Source organism: Daldinia childiae, assembly GCF_008694065.1.
Source record: "Daldinia childiae strain JS-1345 chromosome Unknown Scaffold2, whole genome shotgun sequence".
Classification (NCBI taxonomy): domain Eukaryota; kingdom Fungi; phylum Ascomycota; class Sordariomycetes; order Xylariales; family Hypoxylaceae; genus Daldinia; species Daldinia childiae.
Window position 1 is genome coordinate 1,133,967 of NW_022984643.1, and position 21,173 is coordinate 1,155,139.

Sequence of the window (21,173 nt, forward strand, 5' to 3'; positions counted from 1 at the left end):
AGATCCCACATTAACTGAAATATCCCATTTATCCAATCCATTTTTCTATACCTCTGTTCAATCCAATGCACAAAACACGGTTGCTCGCTGGTCCCACTTATAGCTAATACATATATCTGAACTCGGGATTCAGATCTCCCAACTCGCTCTTCTCATAGTCTGATAAACCAACGTCTCTAACAGCCTTCTTTCTCCTTTGGTTTTCGCGGTAGATCGATATAAGATATAAGACTGACGCCAAACCGCTCAAACACGTGAATCCGAGACAGATTGAATAACCGTTCTTGAAGTATGGGGCGTCGGTATTGAGAAAAGCAAACGTGGCTATAATTCCGCCGATGTTGCCAAAGCCAATCTGCCACCCTGTACCTATAGCCCTACGATGATGACCACCAAGATTCATGCTAAACCAGCAGACGGTAATGGGCAGCACGCTGTAAGTGCTCATCGTAACGAAACATAACATTGCGTATTGAACCGGTGTGTTGTCGTGGACCCTGAGTAAAACGCCGAAAGCTGCAAGACCAAGGGTAAGTGGCGCAAGTGCAAAAGCTGCACGATGTTGCATCCAATCGGATAGCACGGCTGTGAGAAGAGAGAAGCCAAAAGATGCAGCCCAAGGAACTACACTGTGGAGCTGCGTCTGGATAGGATCGTAATGATATGTCGAAATGATGGTAGGTGCAAAAAAGGCGTAACCATACGCGGGGACAATCAATCCAAAGTACATAACTCCACCAAGCCAGACACGATGATCCTTCATTACATTTACGACATCGCGAAACGTAGTCTTTCTATCAGCAGCATTATGGCCTTGGTCAGCTTGTAGTCGGGCTTTTATGTAAGTTCGCTCCTCTTCGGTCAACCACTTAGCTTCCTCGGGGCTATCGCAAGTCAGAACCACACACACAAGTCGCACTTAAAGCTAAAAGGATTACTTACAACGAGGGGAAAACAAAGTAAAAGACAACAGCAACTAGGCATGTAAGGATTCCTTCAAGTATGAAAATCCATCGCCAGCCATTATATCCGCGGATACCTTGCACTAATCAATTATTAGTATGTTCCGAGAATTATTTTCCCTCCTCTTCTAGAGGACAATATAAACGCAAAACCTCAATTTGCGGATACACTTACTCTTGCCTATGGCGGACGCCAAGAGACCCCCGAAAGCTCCAGCTAGAGAAGTGGACGTAAAGAATAGAGAGTAACGCTTCTGCGATTCACTCCGCTTATACCACATGCCTAATCAAGACCGAATGTTAGCGACATACGCTCACGAGTTAACATATTATACTATGCTATACTAGACGAGCAGGCAGGCACGTACTAATGAGATAAAAGCATCCTTAAGTCTGCGTTAGCATATTCCGAATTTGTAGTTTAGGGACTTGCTAATTACCAGGAAACATTCCACTCTCGAACAGCCCTAAATAGTGTAAGCATGGCAGTCTTATCCCGATTTAAGTGGAAGACAATACCTAGGAAGAACCGTGTCGCAAGGAGACCAGAGTAGTTCTGTACAAGACCCTGGCATACGGACGCAATGCCAAACCCCAACATACAGGTAGGAAGCCATATGCGAGGTGAGAACCTTTTTAGAAAGATATTGCTAGGAATCTCGGCAATTATATATGGTACAAAAAACATGGTTAATGCTAAGTAGGTTCTCAATATCAGTATAAAGTAGCGCCTTTCATTAGTACCTATTCACTTACCAGTATTGTACTCATTATTCTTGAGGTGCAAATCTTCAACTAGAAGGAAAGATTTCGCATTGGCAATATTGACTCTGTCCAAGAAAGCTAGGAGATAAAGAATACAGAGGAACGGTATCAAGTGCCAGTCGACACGTGTTATGAGCTTCCGCTCCGTTGTGTGAGGAGGACATTGAACATGAAGCCCATCATACTCAGCACCGGCAACACCGGGATGATAACTATTGTTTCCAATGATTTCATCTACGGCCTTGTCCGAATCGCTCGGAGCCGAATCTGCTTGAATATCCGAGTTAGCTATCATTATCAGTTGAGTCTGATGCTGTGCGCTTGAAATATCCCGACACCCGGGTTGAAGACGCGGTATAATACGTGACGGAAATTTGGAGTTGGGATGTGGAATTTGGAGAAAAACGCGACGTACGGGAAACTTTGCCAAAATGCATTTTCAATCGAGGCAATCAAAACTAATTGAGACACTACGTAAAAGATGTCCAATAGGGGAAAAAAGCAATTGACTCGCGCATTCAACAATAAACCGAGCAGCTCACGAGACGGTGTGCCAAGTCTGATTGTTAAATAATAAAATTTTGCGATGAGTCGCGCCGCTGACGGCGGCTGACTATTATGTAGAGTCGGACTCAGCTGTTGACGATCTCCAAACGCAGCAGACCATCGCGCGAATTCGGCCTTGGCTCCCGAGGCTCTTGAGCCTCAAATCCTAATATAAGAATTAGCAATACAAACGTATAATATTATTTAGTGACTCAAATAAATAAAAAATATGTCTCTAAGAATATACTCAAAAACATTTAATTTAGAGCCGATGTCGCTTTATTGGTATGAATTTATACCAGACAAACTGGAGCCGCCACTAGACAGGATCAGCTCAAAGAGGAAAAGACCTAACTGACGGGCCAAGTTTGTGCGGGGAAATTAGAGGTTGCGGAGAAGACAGGAGTTGGACCCCTGGAACGAAAGCTAGCCGACCAGTCAGCTCATCTCTAATTCGGAATATCCTCCCGAATTGTTTGCCGCGGCAGCTCTGTAGCTGGATGTCTTGATGAACCCATTGATGAACCCTTCGACCTGCCTGGGATACAGGCCGACATAGACCCAATCAGAGGCTTACAGATATAGCTGAGTACTCTTCTCTTGATATCGATTGGTCTATATCCTACTGCTGTCTTTGAAGCATATAGATATAGCTTCTCTACCCAAAAGACACGGGTTTCGGCATACGAGGAGCCGTGCTGACTCCGAGCCGATTACATTTCCCGGGATTTGCGACGCTTTGTTCCTACGTGCCATCGATTATATTTTGCTACCATGGTGCCGTTGCGGTCTCATTATATAAGTCTCGACATAGCAATATTTTAGATGCGAAATGGAATTCCTTCTATGCAACAACCAGCCCAATTGCATGCAGTATCATACGCAAGTGTAGCTGGGCGAAAGCAATAGCACTAGTAAATGTTTTCATCAGTATCGGATGGTCAAAGATAAAAATAGCACTTTACCACCCATTTCCCACCTAGCAAGCGAATCAAGATCAGAAATGCGTCATGATGGCAGTCAAATTTAATCTTCGACGTTAAATCGGGTAATGCGAGTCCACTCTGGAGCTACCGAGGCGTTTTCTTCGTGTTCGGGTTCTCACGCAAGAGGGCGCTAGGAAAGAGTCTTTGACGTCTTCAACCGAGTAAAATTCCATAGAACTTGCTGAATGCTAATAATTGAATAGGATTGCGTACTATTATATACGGTATATATTTCATACCTATCGCCCTACACTTAGCTGGTAGCATGTCGTCCAAGATCATAATACCTAGATCATGTACCAAGAAAATGACAACCAAATTGGCATTACTTACACACAGGCTTATCTGACCTATTGAATTTATAATGTGCCGAGTACCGAGCTGATAATTTGATCGCATGTCATAGACTCGTTATCGTCAGGGATGTCATAAATATCCGCCTACTATGTATGTTGACAGCATGATCCAAGAGATGAGAAAAGCTTGTTGTAGATTGTGCCACTTGATCACCCAAGACATTTACCTAGTAGCCACCCAAGAAGCTCCTGCGAACTTGTCCATCCAGGCTAAAGAATTGATTGACGCATGCGATGAGAGATCTAACCCAGCGGGCTGGTTCAAATGATAGACGAGACGGATATATTAAACCATTCGCCGTTAGGGTCGTGATCGATGCTACCCCCACAGCGTACGATATGCGTGCTCAGGGCATAATGAATTTAAGATCATCATGCCATTAGGTCTAACCTTGCTTGATTGAAAGAACATTGAACCTATGATATCACATATAGGTATGATCTTAGCATATTCTTAGCATTGTGAGGTACCAGAGGCCGAGAAAACTAGCCTGAAGAATTCGGTGGACGCTAGCCAGGGAGCAACTGCACACTACGTAGTCGCCATAGCTGAGTGAAGTTGCGTGATTGGCCCGCATTTCCGCTACAGGATTAGTCTCTCTTGGCTATCAGGGAAGGCAATGAGGCGCACTCACTAATTACTCCATAAAGAAACAAGCCTCTACTCTTAACCTCCGCGGAAGGGTAGATGGACCAATAATAACCCCCACGAGGGAAGATTGCCCTGTACGCTTATTTCGGGAACGCCTATTCGGTGTGTCACGTTAAGTCGTAAAAAGCTTATGTAGCGTCTAAGGAGGGAGAAAAAAATTAAGTTGCGAATACTACTATGTACTAGCTGAGAAGGAACCAGGAACAACAGTGGAACTTCTGTGAAAGCAATGCGGCGAAAAGTACTACATATTCGACGTAGGAAGAAGTATTACAGCATACTATGTAACCAGTGTAACGAAGGATTACCCTGCTCGGTCAACCTTCTTGACCACTTTTAGTTAGTTTAGTCAGAAGGGCCGTACCTACCTAACAGGAATAATCCATAGGCGTAGCGTCCTGTTTAACATAGCAAGATAAGTCGCGACTGTAACAATAACAACTTATAAACTTACCTTGTTTCTACTCCCCATCTTCTCGAATTCTAGCTTCCTTGGATTCTAGTTTTTTCTCGTCTCATCAACTCGTTTGTGCTCGAGGTGTATGTTTCCGCTTCCGTGCCTACATGTTGCTCTCGGCCGCATCATAACGTCATACCTTCCCGTTACATGTGCGACCGTTTAAGATTTGACGACTAGTTAAACTCACGCTCACATCCCATTCTACTCAAGTATTCGCTTAGTTCTTCTAATTTATATAGTATCTGCCAATTTTTGAAATTGTCAATATGAAGGCAGAATACTCGGACGAGCCGTTGACCTACGACACTCACGAGACCGCCATACCCACTGGATGGTCAGCTTGGTTTGGTGGCCCCAGTGTTAAGATAGGCCCTCGTATCGCTCCTCAGATAGCGCCAATCAGCAACGATGTTCACGATTCCTCGAGTAATCTCAGTAGCGATGCAATCCTTAATAAACAGCTTGAAGAAGAGGCCGGTCATGCTATCCAGTATCGTACTTGTAGTTGGCAAAAGGTGCGTCTTATATAACATAAGCTCAAATTCAAGACCAAGAATGATACATTTTACTAACATCTAACATAGACGGCCGCATTATTATTCTCCGAATATATATGTCTGGTGAGTTTTTCAATTCTTATATTCTCTCACTCGGCGTTGGGGAAATCATGAGATATATGTCCAATTTGTCTATGCTCTATCTTTATTTTTCAAAGGATGGACATTATTGAGACTAACAGGCCACTAGGCAATTATGAGTTTTCCGTGGTCGTACAGCGTCCTCGGGCTCGTCCCAGGGTAAGCTTTCTTTAGCTTCGGCGCTGCCAGTCTAGTCGAAGCTTAATTTACTAATGTATGAATGCAGGCTTATTCTCACTGTAGTTCAAGCTCTTATAGTATTATATACGTAAGTTTTCCTGAACTTCGCAATTATTGAGTACCTTAGGTACTTATGCTGATAATTTTACTATAGTTCTATTGTCTTATGGGAATTCTGTCTTCGACATCCCGAAGTTAGAGATGTATGTGATATTGGCCAGATGCTCTTCTGGGGCCAAGAATGGGCCTGGTATTTCACAGCTTTCATGTTTATCTTAAACAATACTTTCATTCAAGTAAGCCGGACACCCGCCGCCATCATTTGAATTACAAAAACCTTACTCCTTTACAGGGTCTCCACGTCCTCGTTGGAGCTAAATACCTTAATACTATGGTTGGCCCAAACGCTGGCATATCCTGCCAGACTGTATCTTTCGGCGCCATTGTTACTGTTATTTGCTGGTTATCGTCGCTACCTCGCACCTTTAGCATGCTTTCGAAGCTTGGCACTGCATCGGCGGTGTTCACGTTCGTCTCGGTCATTCTTGCTACAATATTTGCCGGTATTCAGGACCATCCGGCGGGCTTCAATGCAGAGCCGGCTACCAGCCCTGCTACTGGTGCAGCACTGCCCTTCGGCAATCCAATTGTTACAGCTGTTCCTATCCTAGGTACTACTTTTGTCTCCGGCTTAGGGGCTTTTCTTAACATTAGGTAAACCAGACTATTCCCTCTAGACGGCACGCAAAACTGACAGTGATGTAGCTATACCTTCATCGGGCAGATTACACTTCCCAGTTTCATTGCTGAGATGCGTGAGCCGAAAGACTTCCCTAAGGCTCTATGGGCATGCACGATTCTCGAGATTATCGTCTTTAGTGTCGTTGGTGCAGTCACGTATGCGTTTGTAGGCAACCAGTATATGACCTCGCCAGCTTTTGGGTCCTTGATTCCGCTGTACAAGAAGGTCGCTTTCTCATTTATGATCCCTACAATCATATTCTTGGGCGTCCTGTATGCTTCAGTCTCAGCTCGATTCATCTTCTTTCGGATTTTCCAGAACTCGCACCACAAGAATGAACATACTCTCATTGGTTGGGGTACTTGGGCTTTGATTCTACGTATGATCTCCGACCAACCCTAATGTCTATCCTTGCGCTAACTGTATTTCTCAGTCGCCACCTGGGTTGTCGCTTTCGTGATCGCTAACTCTATCCCGTTCTTCAACTCTCGTGAGTCTCCTATGATGTTTCTAAGCCTAAGGAATGTAACTAATTATTAAAATACAGTCCTCGCCCTCATGTCCTCGTTGTTTGATTCATTCTTTGGTTTCATTTTCTGGGGTCTTGCCTATTTCCGCATGCGGAAAGCCGATGGTGCTGTCGCATTGCTCAAGGACCGTTCATTCCGCGGGTGGTTTGAGGGTATCCTTAATATTATTATTATCTTGACAGGTATTTTCTTCTTGTCGGCTGGAACATATGCAAGCGTCCAGGGAATTTTAGACGAGTTTGCTCTTGGTACAGTTGGAACCGCGTTTCAATGCGCGAGTAATGGCATTTGAAAAGGCATTTACATGTTTGCAATTTTTTCAAGAACGGGAGATACCCACGGACGAATATACGGATGAGAACGACGATAGAGAGTAGGAATGTCATCATGGGTTGGAAGGCGATGGGTATATACAGTGATTTGATTAATGTCTGGACTGCTGCGGTCACCCAATTAAGACCTCGCGGTTCGAATAGGATAGGGGTTACAATTATTACAGAGCTATCCGTACGAATGCAGGGGGTATCTAGGTTCCAGCATATTTTGGGGAGCCTTGAAGAGAATAATATACAACTACAACGATGGCCACTCCCTGGCATTTTCCAGTCATGGTTGCAATTCTTAGGCATACACGTTTTATAATCGAGCTAACTTCGCTACAGGTATCTATCCTTACCTACCTAATGTAGCATTGTATGAAGCGCACGTTAATTTACCGGCGGAAAAACTATTGTTAAGGTGAGTTTCAAGATTTTAAAGACCCCATGACCTAATGAATAAGGCAGGTAAAGCCAACGGTAGACTGTTTGTGTGTATTCTCTTTAGTAAAAAGTAACATTTGTTAGACCTATCAACCCATGTATTCCAAGGACGTGAAGAGGTTCAATGGGAAGGGCAATTATAAATCAACCTCTTTAAAGGTGGCGGGTGGTTAGAATGATAGTAAAAGACAAGGCTAGACTGAATACTCGGTGTGATAGGGGATTATCTACATACGTCTCCTTTTTGATAGAGCGTTATAATATCAAATTATTTCCTTCATAAGATAGAATTTACTACCACCTAGGTAGATAATGTAGAAGAAAGGGGGGGGGGGGATAAAGTAGAGGTAAAAATATCATTAGTCTAGATGGGATTTAAACACATGACCTTTCCAACCTCGACATCTCATCCAAGTTCGTTGCTCAGAAGCACGTAATGATGGAATCTGCTCGCTCTTTCGAGTTATGTGTTAGGCATCCTTAATGCGAGGTAGACCCCTATATTGTTTACTCGAAATTATAAGGACGTACCTCCTACTTTGGTGCTGTAATATCTATATGATTTCCTCTCATACGAAATACACAAAAGCCTGTTACACCTATTTTTAGCTGGAGAGAATAATGTATGGAACTATACATGCAATCCATCTAGTAGAGACAACACATCCTCTAACTCCTTTGCCGTATCACTCTCTCCGTTCGTCTTACCCCTTAACTGTTCCGCAACCCCCCGTATAGCATTGGCTGAATGCACATACCGCCTTCTCATGCCCGGATTCGCATTCGACAGCAATGTCGCGACGAGCTGCAATACATCTGCTTGAAAGTCGAGGAGCGGCTCGTCCTTAGAGCTACCCTCTATAATCGATACGTCGTACGCCGCTACAGCCGTCACCACGCCCATCCAGTCCTCAGATGTCGTACCCTCGTTCTCCGCTACTATCTGCAAGACGAGAGTAATGCGGATACCGCGAATGATGTCCGCTTCCTGTAGGGCGGTAGAAGTCGAGCTCTCTTCAAGGATCTTAAGCATATCACTTGAAAGTACTTTCCAGCCGTCGTACGAGTTGAACGCATTAATTCCCTTCGATGTGCGGAGCACGCCTTCGAGCGCCGCAAGGACGGGGAGCCTGTAATCTAGTCCACTTGGTTGGGATGGATTCGAACCACTATTTTGGTACAGTTCCATAAACATGTCCATCAGCCCAGCGCCCTCTTTCCTTAGAACGTCACCGTCATCGTCGCGGACCCAGAGCGCGATTGCGCGTATGGAGGATAGTATGAAGGCATCTGTAGCTGCGCTCTCGTCTTTCGCGTCCCAAGCAAGCGTCTTATGGGAGCCGAAGTCCGTATGCGCGTTGCTGGCTCGTGCCTCCGGGTGCAATCCTTGAGCCCCTGCTACCGAGGCATCCCAGCGGTCCCGTAGATACTCCATTACAACGGACAAGGTTTCGGCGATCGAGCTACTAAGCTTGAGGACCAGATCGGGAGGCATCTTGAGCCAGGAATCTGCTGGTTTTGCGTCTGGCTTGGGGTTGTCCAGTTCCTCCATCCAAGAAATAAGTTGGCCGATGAAGGCTGTCAGAATATCAAGCGCGGATGTGAGACGCTGCGAGATCCGCGGGTATTCTGGGTCGTTGAGCATTTCCAGGAGAGAAGGTAGGGTTGCGCGTAGGTCTACTAGAATGAGATTGATGAACAGATACGAGAACGGCTTTGAGGAGTCCTTCTCGTCAAGGAATAATAGCTGAGGCGTCGACTCCGGATATATAAGCAGCAAGGCGCCCGCGCAGTTTGTATACGCAGAACGACTAGCTGCGGTTGGTCTGTTGGTTGCTAAGTTGCGTATGAGCTTGGTAACGGAACCGAGCCATTTTGGATTTCTAGGGATGAGCTGAATGATGGTTAGAAGCTATTCACAAATTCCACTGGAATAAGGGAACATACATTTTCGTTGATATTTCTTAGAACGTGGGATATGAATTCTAGGAGACTTGTAGCGTCGGTTCCAATAAAGGAGGATACGAAAGATTGGATTCCTTGGTCGATCTTAGTCCTCATCGCTTCCCGAGCGACTTCATCTTCGAAGTTGGTAGGCCCCCTCTCCCAGGCCCAGATGAATATTGTGAGCACATGTGAGTGTTCTGGGGCGATTTCTATTAAAGGGGTCCAGTCGTCGATATCAAGATCGGCGAAGCTTTTGGCACCCCCAGGTACGGCAACAAGAGTTAGTAATGTCTCTATGATTACCTGGGTTGTCTCTTTGGAGCTGACCTTATGTTAGTGTATGCGACTTGTAAGTAAACAGTGACTTTCATTACCTATAAAGGACGGCCTTGGCTAATCTTGGTATTCTACCAAGTAGTTTTGTGTCTTGTTTTGCTTCATCGGGCAACAGCACAGCGAATGTATGAATGACAGCGATTGCTAAGTCAAGCATGTCCTTGGAGCTTTTCTGCTCCGAGCTAGAGTGAGAACCGGTGCGTAATAGCCTGTCTAGGAATTTAGGTGAAATAGAGTCCCATAATGAAACTATAACTTCTTTCTCACTCTGAAGTTCGGGGGAGTTGTCTAAGACGGACTTTAAAAGAGCCAATCCAACGAATCTGGAGGTATCATCTTTGGCCTTGAGGAGTTGCTGGATTTTCTCTATAGATGAAGTTGTAGTGTCGCTCGACCCGCCTTCTTCGCTGTTTTGTACCTGTAGCTTTGAGACATCTGGAATATCCATCTTATCTCACTTATACGGTATCAAAACCTCAAGCCAGGGCTTTTCTTAGGTGTTATGCTCACTTGACATCTGAGGATGAATAATTTGATGAAGACCTCAACTCGCTAGCCTTGATAAAAATAAGAATGTATCATGTATTGTTGATTTCTTTTTTTCTTTTCTCATAGATCATTTCTGGGTTAAATGAAGTTCTTTCGAATTCTACTATGATTTAAGGGCCAATGAGAATTAGTGGTATTTTTGGATAACTCCCAAGTCACAGTTACAGAGGGTCGGGGTCGGTAACAATTAAGCTCTTATCGTTATCGTCTAGGTACATGCATTAGGCATGTTAGCGACAGCTAATTCGGACCCATACCATTAAACCTTCTGGTCGCAAAGCCGCAATGCGATCTTGTAGCCATGAAACCTAGACAATCTCCATATTTCGACTCAGTAAGATAACATAGGTACCGCGTTATGGCAGATCGCATCACCGGGCCTTCGATATGGCAAGCAGGAATTTCATAAATCCACACGAGGAAGAAGGCTCGTCATCTTCTACTAGATCACCAAACGAACCGCGGCTTTCCAACAATGACGAAAGAGACGAGCTTGACTACTTGTTCGACGGAGATGATGAGGACGTACTGGGAAATGACCCCTTGAATCACGAATTAGCAGAGCCTATGAGCTTCAAGCGGAAACAAAAGCAATCCGTCTTCTCGCAGTCGAGTCGGTTACTATCCACATTAACGGGCAATCGCTTGGGATCGGCATCCCCACGATCACCGCATTCCGGTACCGAAACGCCAACGAGGCTAGAAGGTCTAAACCCGGAGCGACTTGATAATACTTCTAATACACCAAACGGTCAGAAAGAGGGAGCGCCACTTGATTGGTATGTTGAGGGGCCGGGCCGGAGAGTTGGGTATGAGGATCTTACAGCTATTGATTGGATTTTCGAATACACAAAAGAGCGACAACGTCTAAGGGTGCTATACTCAAGTGCGACGGGAATAGTTGGATACATACAACAGCTTCTAGACTCTAGCCAGACATGGATTATCCTCGTTCTGACGGGACTTGCTGTCGGTGGATTGGCAGCAGGCATAGACGTAGCCTCGGACTGGCTAGGTGATATAAAGACTGGTTATTGCACTTCAGGGCCCGAAGGTGGCGCATTCTATCTAAACAAGCAATTTTGCTGTTATGGCTACGATCAAGGCGCTAAATGCCTTGGATGGAAGCCCTGGGCCGCGGCATTAGGCATAGGGTCTACTGGTGGAAAGTGGTTTATAGAGTACTTCTTTTTCCTAATATTCTCCGTGAGTTCATCGTTAAGTATTCCTAAGCATAAGTAACTAATGTATTGATAGGTGACATTTGCCTTATGTGCTGGATTCCTAGTTAAGGAGTACGCGATTTATGCTAAGCACAGTGGTATACCTGAGATAAAGACAGTACTAGGTGGTTTCGTTATTCGACGCTTCTTGGGGACTTGGACACTCATCACCAAGTCTCTAGGATTAGTACGTCTCAAAATATCACACATCGAATAAATAAGCTAACTGAGGATAGTGTCTTGCCGTCGCTTCGGGTATGTGGTTAGGCAAGGAGGGTCCTCTAGTACATGTTGCTTGTTGTTGCGCAAATCTATTCATCAAATTATTCCCCAATATCAATACCAATGAAGGTGTGTATCACGAATGGTGATGGCTTTACAAGAGCATGCTAACCCGAAGCAGCACGGAAACGAGAGGTTCTCTCTGCCGCTGCGGCATCGGGAATCTCTGTTGCGTTCGGGTCTCCTATTGGGGGTGTGTTGTTCAGTCTCGAACAATTGTCCTACTACTTCCCCGACAAGACGATGTGGCAGAGTTTCGTGTGCGCCATGACAGCAGCCGTCGTGCTACAGGCCTTCGATCCCTTCCGGTCTGGTAAGCTTGTGTTGTACCAAGTCAAGTTTAGCACGGGTTGGCACGGCTTCGAGGTCATACCCTTTGCCCTTCTCGGCATTTTTGGTGGTCTCTACGGCGGACTCTTCATCAAGGCTAATATGCGTGTGGCACAATGGAAGAAGTCGACACCATGGCTTCCTGGTCCCCTAATACAAGTTGTCATCGTCGCTCTCTTGACGGCCCTGATTAATTACCCTAATTTCTACATGCGAGCCCAATCCTCAGAGCTCGTGTCTTCACTCTTCACTGATTGCGCGTTGGTACTCGATGACCAATTTGGTCTTTGTAAGACGGGCGCTGCGACGGCCGGCACTATCATCTTGTTACTATTTGCCGCCGTCCTCGGCTTTTTCCTCGCATCTATTACCTTCGGACTACAGATCCCCGCTGGTATCATTCTGCCTTCTATGGCTATTGGGGCTCTTTCAGGCCGGGCAGTCGGCATCGTCATGGAGATTTGGCAGCGCAACCATCCCGACTTCTTCGCCTTTAGTAATTGTGATCCTGGTAGACCCTGCGTGACGCCGGGCGTATATGCCATGATCGGCGCAGCTGCTACGCTCGCGGGCGTCACACGCATGACCGTCTCCATCGTTGTCATCATGTTCGAGCTGACAGGTGCGCTGACATACGTGCTCCCGATTATGGTGGCCGTGATGCTATCTAAGTGGGTGGGCGACGCATTCTCGCGGCGTGGCATCTACGAGAGCTGGATTCACTTCAACGAATACCCTTTCCTGGACTCGGGCGACGACGGTAGTGGCGCACAGCACGTGCCAGATATTCCGGCGTCGCAAATCATGACGCGCATTGAGGACTTAGTCGTGCTAACCGCGACGGGCCACACCATCGCCAGCCTACGCGGAGTACTCGAGTCATGCGACTACCGAGGGTTCCCCGTGGTAAGTGATCCGCGCGACGCCGTCCTGCTCGGCTATATCAGTCGCGCCGAGCTCGCGTACAACCTGGCAGCTAGCACGCAACCTCCGCGCAGCCTACCCCCCGAGACAGAGGCATTCTTCTCACACCAGCCGCTCGCAGACCCACACACTACGCTAGACTTGCGCCCCTGGATGGACCAGACGCCCCTGACGCTGCCCAGCCGCAGCACCCTACACCTCGCCGTCGCGTACTTCCAGAAGCTGGGAGTGCGCTATGTGCTATTCAGCGACCGCGGCATCCTGCAAGGCCTGCTCACCAAGAAGGACTGCTGGTATGTACTAAACGGCGCCGAGGAGGGGCGGAGCACCGGGAGGGTTGGCCAGGGAGGGCGCGGAAGCGGAGATGATGATGACGGGGTGCCTGGCGCGGCGGGGGAACGGGGCGGTTTATTGGATCCTGATGATGGCTTGCTAGATTCGCCTGCGGATGATGATAGAAGTGGGATCCTATAGATTTGTTACTGAGCTTGGTGTTATGTTTACCTTAGGTACCTAGGTATAGGACGATACGGGAAGGCGCGTGATATAATAGGCGGGTTAATATTATGAAATATCTTGATTCTACTAGAAATTTCCTTGCAAGGCCGAGGGTGTGTTGATATGTATGAAATATAATAATATCAGCATCCGCACGCTCTCCTAAACTCACACCCGCTCCGTTCGCCGGTCATACGGGCCAATCAGACGAAAGGGGAAAACATACAGATGAGTACAGAAACGGCACGATTGGTGGCCCACCCTTACGGGATGCTTGCTTGTTTGTTGTTTTCTTCCCCTTTCCCCAAGAAAGAAAAAGAAAAAAAAAGCAATGAGGCTCTAGGGTTATTTTAGTGGTGTGATACGTACCGAATACATATAACTAGTAAAATGATATAAGATACGATAAGATACTTTGTTTTATTATAGGACTGGCTGCTATACCTATACCGTAAGAGAAGCGAGATAAACCTCGGCTCGTGATAGGCCGCCTTGTAGCGAGGGTATGAAAATGCGAAGTAGCACGCGGCGGGTATAGTTAATATAATATGTAGGTATGTGTTGGAAGGGCTTACGTGCTGGGTAACCTGTATGCCGATGTGTTAGGTCAGGTACGTGGAGGGAGTGTGGCTATTGGAAATATTCACGGGATTACCTATCGAGTAATTAGGTACTATCAAAATTCAAGCGTGAACTGAGGGCATATGCTTTCTATTATACCACCCTTATAATTACGAGATGCTACCACTTGCATGTAGGTATATCGTAATAGGTAACAATGATAATAATCCATTCGTATTAGAGCTGGACCATGCTGAAAAAAAAAAAACATCGGTCTCTTATCGATCCTATGTGATATGCTTGCTTGCTCTCTATCGTAATATTATTGCTATTCCTGTTACCAGGATCTCAGCTAGATGCAAAAGAAGGCAAGTCATATCCCAGCCCGGTTTGAGACGAGAAAATGATGGGGTATCATGCCGTGGATGTATGAATCCCAACTCCCCTACCATGCAGAAATTCACGCCCGCCTTGTACCCGCCGCGTACCTGTCCGTATGTGCCATGTCCGTTCCCGCTTGGGCCGGCAAAAAAACAAAAAGAAACCCCTCCTCTTAGGAAGCTGCTCAATAATATACTAGAACACCTCTCTCAAAATCGTGCGCGAGGCTGAAATCTCAAGATGTGCTGTCGTCCCATAGAAGACTACCCTGCCTAGCTCTGATTCGTCCCACTTCTTGTCTGAGCTGCGTCTGCACCACGTCAGTCGGACGGTAAAATAACATCTTCCTGTCATACGCTCAACTACGTCATGAAGAAACAGCTGGTCGCTTTCCCTTCTTGTTGGCGGTCATGATCTTTAGTTCGAGATGATAGTATGATTTTTGGTTTTTACCCTTCTTTTCCTTCGGGTCGACTTTCGTTCGGCAGACGGGGCAGGTCTTCTTCATGTTATCGATATGAAGTGCAGAATGCAGACATTCGGAACAGAATAGGTGACCTAATAATATATATGTTAGTAACAAAATTGTAGCAATAATTAAGTAAAGGGTCTAGTTCCAACATACCGCAGTGCGTGACAGTCAAGAAAGAAGTGTCATCCATGCAAATGACACACTGAAATTTACCAATCTTAATGCGGTTGTCAGCCTTGGGAGCCATGAACTCCGGTGGGACTTCAGCAGCATTAGATAGATCAATAGTTTCATGACCGTCGTCGTTGGCGGGTCCACTGCAGCCATCATCGACAAACGGATTTTGGTCATTTGGCTTCCATTTTAATCTTGTTGATCGGCCGGAATTCTGGAGAGAAGATTGAGATGTTCGCCGTCTCTTGGAAGCCGAATCGCTATTTGCGCCGACGGCGGCTCGCTTTCTGGAAGGCATGGCAGGTGTTGTAGGGTCGACTCCCGAGATAGAATCGAAATCCGGCTCCTCCTTAGTCAGATCGACAAGGTGTCCTTTGTTACTTCGGCAACGAGGACCAGTTGTTGGCATTGCTTCTCCGACCTCAAGAGGTTTAGGTAGGTGGGAAAAGTGTGATCGAGTAGGCGCGAGAGGGCTACTGTTGATGGGAGGAAGCGATGGCGATGAAAAACCGCCGTCGGCTAAAGCAGCAAGGTAGTAGTCGTCACCGTATGGGCGAGGAAGTTGCGTGTGAACGTCGTGAGTGTTAGACGATGGGGATCTCTGTCCCTGGGCTCGTGGTGGGGCAACACCGGGGTGGGTTTCGGGGTGGAAATTAAATGCTGAACGAGGCAACCGCCGTAGACTCGAATCGACTCCGGGAAATGCAAATTCTGGCCTAGTAGAAGTCCGACAATGTCTTCCTTGACCCTGACTGTAATGGTTGGTGGGCGACGACGTGTTGTGGTCGTGAGATGAAAGACGAGGTACGTAAGAATCGACTTGCTGGAAGGAATCAAAACCGCCGGAGAATTGGTGCTGGTTCAGTAAAGAGGGCAGAGAGGGTAACTGGTAACTCGAATAGCCCTGCTGATTCGAGTTAAAAGAGGTTGAATTCGCTGGAGTGGGTGGTTGTCCGAAAGGAACTGGACGATTAAAGATACCGTAGTCGGAGAAGTCGTCAGCGTTGGCAAATGCGGTTTGCGCGGGATCTAGATCGGGTTGTGGTACTATTAGGTCGCACGTAACCAAGTTTTAGCCTCCTTTTTCTTAACAGTGCGAGATTTGATTATGAATTATGTGAAGTTCAGTTTGAAGGGGGGGTAGGGGGGGTGAAGTACTTGCAGGTGTGAGGTTTAAAAGTACAATACGTGAGAAGTTTAAAAGACACTGTTTTAAGAAGAAGAAAAAAGATGCTAATAAAGTGGGATAATACCTCTGTATGCCATTATTTCCCTTTTCTTTTTCTTTTTTGCGGCTGAGGAATGTTGAAGGGAAAATGCGAAGTGACTAAAAAAAAGGTTGGACGGTTGATTTCCGTCTAGGTCTGTGGGTTGAGGAGCGCAACAACAATAATAGCAAACTTGAGCTTAAGTGCCTTTTTTTTTCGCGTGATTGTCCTTTGGTACAGCCGGTGGCAATTTGTTATCGGCGATAAAAACGTCGTTCTTCCCGGTTGCACTTGAGGCCTGCGCCAAAGTAGGTACGGCTGGTACGGGTATTCAAGGTATTCACGGACCTGGTGGTAGCCGCTTCCCGGGATGCGCAATCGTCAGGCTGCCAGGTGATTACAATAACAGCAAATTACCTGGCTATCTCGGTAAATTGGTAGAAGACAAATCTCAATGCTTCTTTCCTCGACTAAGTTATTCCCACACCTCGCTGCTCGAACATGCTATATTCGATTCGTTGATAGATGCGAATGGAGTTGCCGGGTAGAAGATTCGTGATTTTTCTGCTGACCTTTCTTTTTTCTTTTTCTTTCTTCGCTCAGTTTGGAGTTTGGTAGAAGAAGAAGAAGAAGAAAAGAATGTAAGCATTCGTAGGAAAACTCGGTACGAAGATGAGGTGAGGTGAGGTTTTTGCACAGGTGGCTACGTGACTACTTAAACTATTTAACTGATTCCCGGCCGGGTACGATCATGCATCCACAACTGCATATCCATACTCCGTGTGGTGGTAACAACCTGTCGGACAATCAATTGGGGCCACCTGGGACACCGTTCGTTCCTCCCCCAAATGAATCTACACTTGTAGAGTTTAAATAACATTACTAATGTAAATGTATGTAGTTCTATAAGATGGAAAGAGCGGGTAGCATGCACGGTTTAAAATACGTAGGTACGTAGGTACCTTAACCAACTTAATGTATGTATATGTGTACATCCTTACAACCCGTGCGCTTACAGCTCAGGTACGGCTGAATCCTACCTACAGGTAATCTGCACATCCATGAAGCTACCCCTGTCATGCCTATCAGATATTTACGACATCCGTTTTTTTCCCTTTTCTCCTTTCGAAACTGTAGTATACAAGAAATACTAGGTTGGCTCTATAGTAAGTAGTTTCGCATTACATAATTAGATTCTGTGTTAAGAGTTTGGCTGGCGGCATTTCAACGCTTCGGAAAAGGATTGACTACACTCTCTTTACTTTCAATGGTATTTTCAACGTTACCATTTAGGGATTTCTGTGAGAGGATCAATATATGACGAGCATAGTTGGTACTATCTAAACGCCTCATCGTAGGGATGTGTCTAAATCTGCCATGAGACATGGTACGGCATAGCTGACTACATCTAGACTGACTGACCTTCGCTTATCATAAGCTTATTTGAGTTTTGCAGCTCATTAAAATTTGTCTATGCACGGAGGTATTGCTGGCCACAGTGGTTAAATATGTGATATATATCTACATCTGCGCGTTGGTCACGCTACACCCGTTCTCGACATCCGTACCTCAGGAGCTAATAGCAAATAGCACGGCTTCCCGAGACAGCGGACAGCAGACATCGGCTTTTACTATGCTCGGGCGGAGGACGGCCCACACCGAGGTACGAAGTAGATGTGAGTGAATACTTTTTAATTGTACAATAGTAGAAAACTTCGTGATCATTCAGATGAATGTCCTGCCATCGTCTTGGTCACCGAGTAGGTAGATACATGCTGGGTCATTCTACTTACTCTTCCGCACCGTCCCGTATGTGCCACTTCCCTCGCTTGAAATGCGAACAGCATCCATTAGCGGTTGGAAGACAAACTATTCGTACTAATACTAATAGGTTTTATTTCCGATTACCTTGAATCGTCAGGATGTCCCTCACGCCATTAAATTACTAATGAAATATAAGTAATTTAACGAGTGAATGCCCTCAGGTCAGTCGGAGCATATTTCGAGAAATAGCATCCCCATCTTATAAACCGATTCCCAAAGTAATGGTGGCGCTTCTCATTAACTTCGAGTCGTCTTCTTCTGGCGGTTCGAGAATTTCCAAGCAAAGATCAAGCACAGGACAAGGCCAACTACACCCAATCCAATGGCCACGCTGTTATTTAATGAGAATTAGTAACTGCTTGAAGTAGGTATAGTAGTTCAAACTATATCTCAAAAACAATAGTTTCGAATCAGACTGATCAAGGAGTCTCAATCTCTCAAAACTGAAAAGGGGGGAACGAAACGACTCCGAGTTACTCACTACCAAGCTCCCCTATATCCCTTCAGAATGTCCTCGGCAGTCACTCCGCCATTATTCACGTGAAGCTCAACGGTTCCAGCAACGCCCAATGCAAGCGCACCACTATAGTTCACCACTGTAGTAACTAAGCTGGCTGCAATGCCTTGGTGCTCGCTGGATACCAAATCCGAAAGCATAAGTGTCGCCGCTGGAAAGCTCAAATCCATTCCCCAGGTGATAATCACATTGCAGAGGAAAGTTTGTGTCCAATACGTCTGGTTAATAGGGGCTGTTGCGATGAGGGTAGTACCAATGGTAAAAGCTAATAGTGCGAGGGCCATCACGACCGCTGGTCCTACACGGTGGATGATCATACCCGTAGTAATAGCTGCTGCAATACCACTGACCAAAATCGGACTGTGCATTGCCGTGGCCAGGAGAGGCGGCGCGCCTCGCAACACCTCGTAAAACCCCCAAATATAATAGATATAAATCCCAAAGCAACCCCAGCCACAAAAGACAGCGCCAAGGACAAAAAATACTCCCGAGTTGACAGCCTCGAGTGGTATCAAAGGTTTACTGGCGTACTTCTCGACAAAGATAAAACCCACGCATAGCAGAGCTCCTGCTATCAGAAGCCCGGGAACACATGGGTTCTGCCAGCCCTTGACGGATGCTTGGTTCCAAGAAACGCTGATGAGAATAAGACCACTAACCCCCGTCAGAGCACCGGGGACATCCAGCTCAGCACATAATGCCTTTAACCCCCCTGGCGATATTCTACTCTTTTCCGGGGACAACTCACTTGGTATCAAAAGTGCACCGGCGATAGTAGTGAATATTAATAGAAGGGATAAGCCAAAAAATGCATATGGCCACCACGCTAGTGCTAGCAGGCTTGTAAATGCCGGTGAGATGATAGCAGAAGCTGGAGCCATGGCCCCAAAGATAGCGAATAACATAGCCTTTCGTTGCCCAGGTACATAAGTGACGCCTAATAGTGCCACGGCGTTTGGGACTATTAGTGCCGGGCCGAGACCTTGCATGATACGCGCAAAAAGAAAAGCAGCATAAGGTCGAGGTGCGTAGATGGATAAGCCGGCGACAAGCGAGAACAGCGCAAACCACATATTGCCGACAAGAAATATGAGCTTATGACCATAGACGTCCCCAAGGCGGCCCGCTAGGAGAATGAACGTCCCCGTTAAGCCATATCCAGCAATAAGCCACACGAGTTGCCCTGGGCTCGTGGCGCCTAGATCAGAACCTATAAGGCGAAGGATGCAGAGAGCTTGATGAAATCCGGAATCTATTTAGTTTCAGTCAGATGGTTCACGAATAACTTAGAGAACGCAATTCGGAGAGCCCTTACGAGGTGTGAAATTGGCCGTTGACACAACGACGAAGAAGGCCAGTTCATGAATAACGGACATAGGTTTGCCAAGGAAGATATGTGCCCTTGGATGCCCTTTGCTCCCCTTCTTCTCTAAGTCGCTGTCAAGGCTTGACTGGTTTTGGCAATCATCCTTTCCCAGACCGGGCGATAAACTTTTGCCATCTGCGTCGTGGATCGGTGATGCTGGTACACTGTCCCTCCGGACTGTGTCTTCGAAATTGTCCGTCCTGTTGTATCCTAAGGATGCGTGCTCGTCCGTATAACACCCAGGAGCTTCCGGTAACACATTCGAATCCATGAGGCCTTTCTACCCTAGATATCGGCGATGGCTGACTGTGATAATGGGGCTTGCCGTCTGATTATCGGATACTAGGCTAGCAAGGACGAGTCCAAAGGTTCATACTTATATACACACGATCCATGGAAGACCTACACCCGGTCCTGAATATACGTCCCTATGTTTAGACACTGGTGAGGGCTATCAAGTCGATTCGTATGGTAAGGTCTTGTCGGACTCCGCCCACGCATTAAGTCTTGACAGACGGTCTCGGAAAGAGCTGAGACTTATGTGAAAGCGTGGTCGAGAGATCTCTGTAGCACGCGACTATCTAACTCTCTCAACTGCCGATACTACGCAATATTCCCTTTTTTGCCTCTTGCTCCTCTGTACTAGGCCATACGGCGGGAATGATGTACACTTCTCCCTCTCTCCCCTTTCCTCTCTTGAGTTTACTCCACCACTTGGTGCAACCATATCGTGCTAGTATCACGAACTGGGCGAGTACCTGGCATACAGGGGATCCTCTGCACAGGAGCTACCTTATCCGCCTTTCTGGATTCCCGTTCGTCTTAGAAATCTAAGCACCTAGTAATATCGTAAGTGTTTAAATGACATCCTCTATACATTTCTTGGCAAAGAAGGCAGAGTGAACGAAACGTTGTCTCGTCTCCCATGGTGCTACGCATGTGCGCACGTACCGTACCTCCTCCCATGCGGATGAAACTATATGAGAGGGGAATTTGGGGGAGA

The 21,173-nt window shown here is 46.4% G+C and overlaps 6 protein-coding genes across 7 annotated transcripts; 2 read left to right on the plus strand and 4 right to left on the minus strand.

Moving 5' to 3' along the window:
• Positions 1-103: 103 nt before the first annotated feature.
• GL218_01223 lies at positions 104-2,022 on the minus strand (the record flags this gene model as incomplete). Of its 2 annotated transcripts, XM_033577682.1 has the most annotated exons (7): positions 104-884; positions 943-1,045; positions 1,138-1,245; positions 1,331-1,348; positions 1,403-1,429; positions 1,482-1,658; positions 1,719-2,022. In XM_033577682.1, 7 exons carry the CDS (start codon positions 2,020-2,022, stop codon positions 104-106), a joined length of 1,518 nt encoding a protein of 505 aa, XP_033438342.1. The 2 variants fall into 2 exon arrangements, with proteins under 2 accessions (XP_033438342.1, XP_033438341.1); XM_033577681.1 differs by lacking the exons at positions 1,331-1,348; positions 1,403-1,429; positions 1,482-1,658.
• Positions 2,023-4,993: 2,971 nt separating this feature from the next.
• GL218_01224 (N amino acid transport system protein) lies at positions 4,994-7,109 on the plus strand (the record flags this gene model as incomplete). The annotated part of the gene is made up of 9 exons (XM_033577683.1): positions 4,994-5,242; positions 5,312-5,347; positions 5,475-5,524; positions 5,592-5,633; positions 5,700-5,841; positions 5,898-6,259; positions 6,311-6,666; positions 6,721-6,777; positions 6,835-7,109. The coding sequence occupies 9 exons, from the start codon at positions 4,994-4,996 to the stop codon at positions 7,107-7,109; spliced, it is 1,569 nt and encodes a 522-aa protein (XP_033438340.1).
• Positions 7,110-8,209: 1,100 nt separating this feature from the next.
• GL218_01225 (putative duf1941 family protein) lies at positions 8,210-10,309 on the minus strand (the record flags this gene model as incomplete). The annotated part of the gene is made up of 3 exons (XM_033577684.1): positions 8,210-9,472; positions 9,526-9,847; positions 9,900-10,309. 3 exons carry the CDS (start codon positions 10,307-10,309, stop codon positions 8,210-8,212), a joined length of 1,995 nt encoding a protein of 664 aa, XP_033438339.1.
• Positions 10,310-10,797: 488 nt separating this feature from the next.
• On the plus strand, positions 10,798-13,643 carry GL218_01226 (H(+)/Cl(-) exchange transporter 3; the record flags this gene model as incomplete). Its single annotated transcript, XM_033577685.1, has 4 exons — positions 10,798-11,616; positions 11,668-11,820; positions 11,870-11,984; positions 12,037-13,643. The coding sequence occupies 4 exons, from the start codon at positions 10,798-10,800 to the stop codon at positions 13,641-13,643; spliced, it is 2,694 nt and encodes an 897-aa protein (XP_033438338.1).
• A 1,333-nt stretch (positions 13,644-14,976) lies between these two features.
• On the minus strand, positions 14,977-15,553 carry GL218_01227 (uncharacterized protein; the record flags this gene model as incomplete). Its single annotated transcript, XM_033577686.1, has 2 exons — positions 14,977-15,167; positions 15,235-15,553. The coding sequence occupies 2 exons, from the start codon at positions 15,551-15,553 to the stop codon at positions 14,977-14,979; spliced, it is 510 nt and encodes a 169-aa protein (XP_033438337.1).
• Positions 15,554-18,767: 3,214 nt separating this feature from the next.
• On the minus strand, positions 18,768-20,441 carry GL218_01228 (uncharacterized protein; the record flags this gene model as incomplete). Its single annotated transcript, XM_033577687.1, has 2 exons — positions 18,768-20,056; positions 20,120-20,441. The coding sequence occupies 2 exons, from the start codon at positions 20,439-20,441 to the stop codon at positions 18,768-18,770; spliced, it is 1,611 nt and encodes a 536-aa protein (XP_033438336.1).
• Positions 20,442-21,173: the final 732 nt, after the last annotated feature.